At 40.0% G+C, this 4100-nt stretch overlaps 1 protein-coding gene across 1 annotated transcript in view; it reads left to right on the top strand.

The window, feature by feature from the left end:
• The first annotated feature begins 1925 nt into the window (after positions 1–1925).
• The window catches only part of pin4 (protein (peptidylprolyl cis/trans isomerase) NIMA-interacting, 4 (parvulin)), a 4840-nt gene continuing 2665 nt past the window's right edge, over positions 1926–4100 (top strand). The window contains exons 1-2 of the mRNA XM_020590478.1: positions 1926–2111; positions 2280–2347. Coding sequence (XP_020446134.1) covers positions 2075–2111; positions 2280–2347 — 105 coding nt within the window. The 5' untranslated portion in view covers positions 1926–2074. The remainder of the gene's footprint in view (positions 2112–2279; positions 2348–4100) is intronic.

The following is a 4100-nucleotide window of genomic DNA, read 5'->3' as shown; positions in this document are numbered from 1 at the left end:
GAATGTGATAAATGAAGCAAAAACCATATATAATCAATATGAATAAAGTTGTCAATCAAAATTAAACATTTGAACCTTCTGGCAATGCTTTTATATGACTGTTGAAGGCTATGTTGTGATAGATGTCAAGGTCAAAGGTCAAAGTGTTTATTGTCATGTGCACAGTAAGGAAACATGTTTCCCTGTACAATGAAATTCTTACTTTGCTGTCCACAATGAATGCCAAACAACACAAAGTTAAATATAAAGGAGATAAATAAACAGCATGTGAAAGAAATATAGTGAAAAATATAAGAATCTAATAAAGAGAATGTATGCTACATTGAGGCTGTATGTGCAATAGTCAGCAGTGAATGTGCAATTATGCATGTGCAAAATGAATATGTAAGTCAGATGGGATTACATGAGGTAATTCCTGATAAGAAACTCCTGTTAGCAGTTTAGGAGTCTGATGGCAGCTGGAAAGAAAGAGTTTTTCAGTCTAGAGGTAGATGTAATTTACAGATTAAACAAACCTTGCTGCTCCTCATTATTTTTACTATAAAAATGTAATATTCAAAGTTATTCTAGATACAGTATTGTGCAGGTAATTAAAATAAATTATTATTTTATAAAATAATCCAGTGACCTGCTGTATTTATCATTACCAGCAGTCAGAATCAGACACTTTCTTCAGGAACATTCGCAGCACTGAGCAGCAGTACTAACAGGACACATGGAGCAGAACTTCATTCATTCTCTCTAGCCCCACCAAGTGTTTTCAACAAGCACTTTCAAGGGTCATACTCTCCTTTGGTGATCTTGTAAAACAGACTCAGGAGGATTGTAGCTCTAAACAGAAGTCTGAGAGCACAGATCTCATAGATCAGACAGCCAAGAGCCCAGATATCAGACTTGGAGCTGTATGGGACATCCTGGTAAAGCTCCAGGCTGAGGTAGCTAGGTGTCCCAGCATGTGTGGAGGCCATATCAACTGTGTTGCTCATGACTTTGGATATCCCAAAGTCCCCTAACTTTACCACCCCTTGCTTTGTTAGCAGTACATTTGAGGTTTTGATAGCCCTGTTTAGTATTTTAGCCATGTGTGTATAATTTACAGCCATAGTGACCTGGACAAAACACCCCATCACAGCTTTTTCTGTGTCCCACCAACTCAGTAGCTCATCACAGTGTAAATAAATCCACCATCAGAGTTCACAAAGGCATTGCTGCATTTCACTATATGAAAGTCCACCAACCTCCTGATAATTTCAGCCTCTTGGGGGATCACCCTCTGTGTTTTTGCTGTCCTTGCATCCTCCACTTTTATCATCTTCACTGTGTACAGGCTCTTCAGCTCCACATGCCTCGTCATCAGGAACACACCTGCTCTTCCTCCTCTCCCCAAGCACAAAACCTTCTCATACTTCTCCATATTTTGAGAGGAGATGATGAATAAGGCTGTTTTTGGTAAGTAAAAACAGTGTTGAGGTATGATAGCTGTCAACAAGCATCATGGATGGTCTGTGTTCAGCCCTGTTCCCATAGTAAAAACGTTGTGACGCCTTGAAACTAGATATTGTTAGATAGTTGTTGTTTTTTTTTAATCAATGGCTTCATCATGTTCACAGTTACAAATAACATTACATTTAGTTGTTTTTTTTTCTCCAATGATCGAAAAGGACATCACCTTAAAACTAATGCATTTAAAAGACCAATCAGTTTGGGTATGGTCAATAGTCCCAGAGCCTATACAGGACAATATTATACCTTGCTTAGCAGGCTACACATACATACTTTTCACATTTGTTATCACCCTGGATGTTTATATCCTAATTCACTGTTTTATTTGAAACATTTACTTACTACAGAACATCCTTTGTGAACTACAGTATAAATAATTTCAGGTACACGACACTAGGTGGTGCTATGGACGTTAACTGGCTAGAATCTGCCAATAATGAGCTACAGAAGAAGAGCACTTTGAGCTGTGTCGGGACAGTTTCATACGCATGTTTATCACAACATAGCCTAGCATAACTTCATGCTATTCCTTTTTCATTATTCCTCGAATTTCCGTATATATTAAGATAAAATGCCACCAAAGGGAAAAGGTGGCAAGGGGGGTAAAGGTTAGTGGTTTGTTAGTTATGTGTTTATTTTTAGCTTAAAGTCGGGCACATTTAATAGCATGTAATGATATGATAATGTCATAGCTTGCTAGGTCTACTGCTTGTCATAATATTGTTGGTTTATCGGTTGTTGCATTGTCACTGTTGCTGAACCTCGGTATTGTGTAGGAGCTGCTTCAGGAAGTACAGAGGCTGAAAAGAAAGAAAAAGCACCCAAAGGAGGCAATGCTGTGAAGGTAATATCAACCTTGATGTTCCATTTCTAGTCGATGGTGTATTGCAAAAAGTCAAATGTGATACCACAGGGGGATTTTCTTTTTTACTAAGCGCTTACCTCCCGCTTTGTGGTGGGAGGTAAGGGATGAGTTGGCTCAAAGGCGAGAATTGTCTCAATGTGTGGTTGAGTGTAGGTGACAATTGTAATATTAGGAAATTAAGATAGTGACAGATGAGATATGATTTGTTCTTATAGATACTGTGTAGTGTCAAAAAGTGTGATGGGTCAAAAGTCTCATCAAATTGTATTTCTGTCCAATATCAACACCTACCAGTTTTTGTTTGTGTTCCCCCTGATGCAGCAATGGACTGCTCAAGGTTCAGGAGTTCTTCCAGTGTTTTCAGAGGAATTCCAGTAACCTCTGGCACCTCTATAGGCTTTCGAAGATTATTTTGCAACTGTAGCAAAATAATCTGCTGTTGCTGCTTAATGGTCTCCATTGTTGTTAATATCTCCCGTAGAATTGCTGTAAAATACCAACAAAACACAGTGAGTGCCAGTAACAAATTGTGAGGTTATTTATCCAATTGGCCTTGAGGCATTTCACTTAAAACTACAATGGTCAAACTGATATACATCATATTAGGGGAAGAATCAGTTTGCACCATGGATATCTGAACAGATTGTTACAATCCAACAGCTAACGGACCATCCATACAGCTATACGTCAGTACAACCAAAACGGGACCAATAACTACTGCAAAAGACTTACGCTCACACATCAGTTGGTCGTTTACCCTGGGCACACGAGGGGTTGCTGCATTTTGGAAACTTGAAGGAGAAAGTTCTGGTCTGGTGACTCATACTGGCCATGACTGCAGCCACACAGCCACACCCTTACTCCTTTGCCCGCCACACCCTTACTCCTTTGCCCAATCGCTCATCAGCCTAAGTAAGATGAACGTATGAAATTGCCACAAAACTCAAAGCTGTGTGGCGGTCTAATAATGCTGCTTCTGGGGGAGATCCCCTGTTTAGTAATGTAATGTAATGTATTTCTACAATGCCAATTCTGTTAATTGGCGAACTCACTAGCTAGAAAACGTTAGCTAACATGTGCTCAGATATTGCCCATATTTATGCGACCATTGTACACGAACGCCAGCATTATCACCTTTATTTATTTTAAACACCACCTTAACAATGTCCATTTGAAAAGCATACTTACTCAGATATTTGTTCCAACGTTTCTAAAATCCTCGTACCCTCTGAGCTCAACTGGTTGCACCAACGGTCCGGCCCGCTTCAGCAAAAGACGTGAGCTACTGAGCATGTGCAATGCCTGTCCTATGGAAACTCAGACAAGCTAGGTCACATGACCACCAAGGGTAGAACTGAATGGATTCACTCTTTGTGATTATAGCAAGTTTTCATTTTTATGTTTAACCTACTAGAATTTGAGAATATAATATGGCTGTCACAGGCACTTTTTTCTTACAAGTTTACTGAATTACAACAGCCAGATGGTATATGTCGTTTTATTGTGTGTCTGTGTGTGCATGTGTGGTTACTTGCACATTTTTTATGATTTAATTTCAGCCCACATGCCATATCTCAACCGAAACTGGCCCAAATCTGGCAACCTATACTGGCCCAGATCTGGCAACCTATACTGGCCCAGATCTGGCTCAGTGTTGGTGAGCCAATGCCGGAATTCAACCGAGTGTGCCGACACTTAGCCAGAATCGGCCCAGATCCGCTGGCTACCTGGG

This window comes from Monopterus albus, unplaced genomic scaffold (assembly GCF_001952655.1).
Source record: "Monopterus albus unplaced genomic scaffold, M_albus_1.0 scaffold2.1, whole genome shotgun sequence".
In the NCBI taxonomy this organism is placed as follows: Eukaryota; Metazoa; Chordata; class Actinopteri; order Synbranchiformes; family Synbranchidae; genus Monopterus; species Monopterus albus.
Note: the sequence above shows the minus strand (reverse complement) of the source record. Positions and strands in the feature narration are given on the sequence as shown.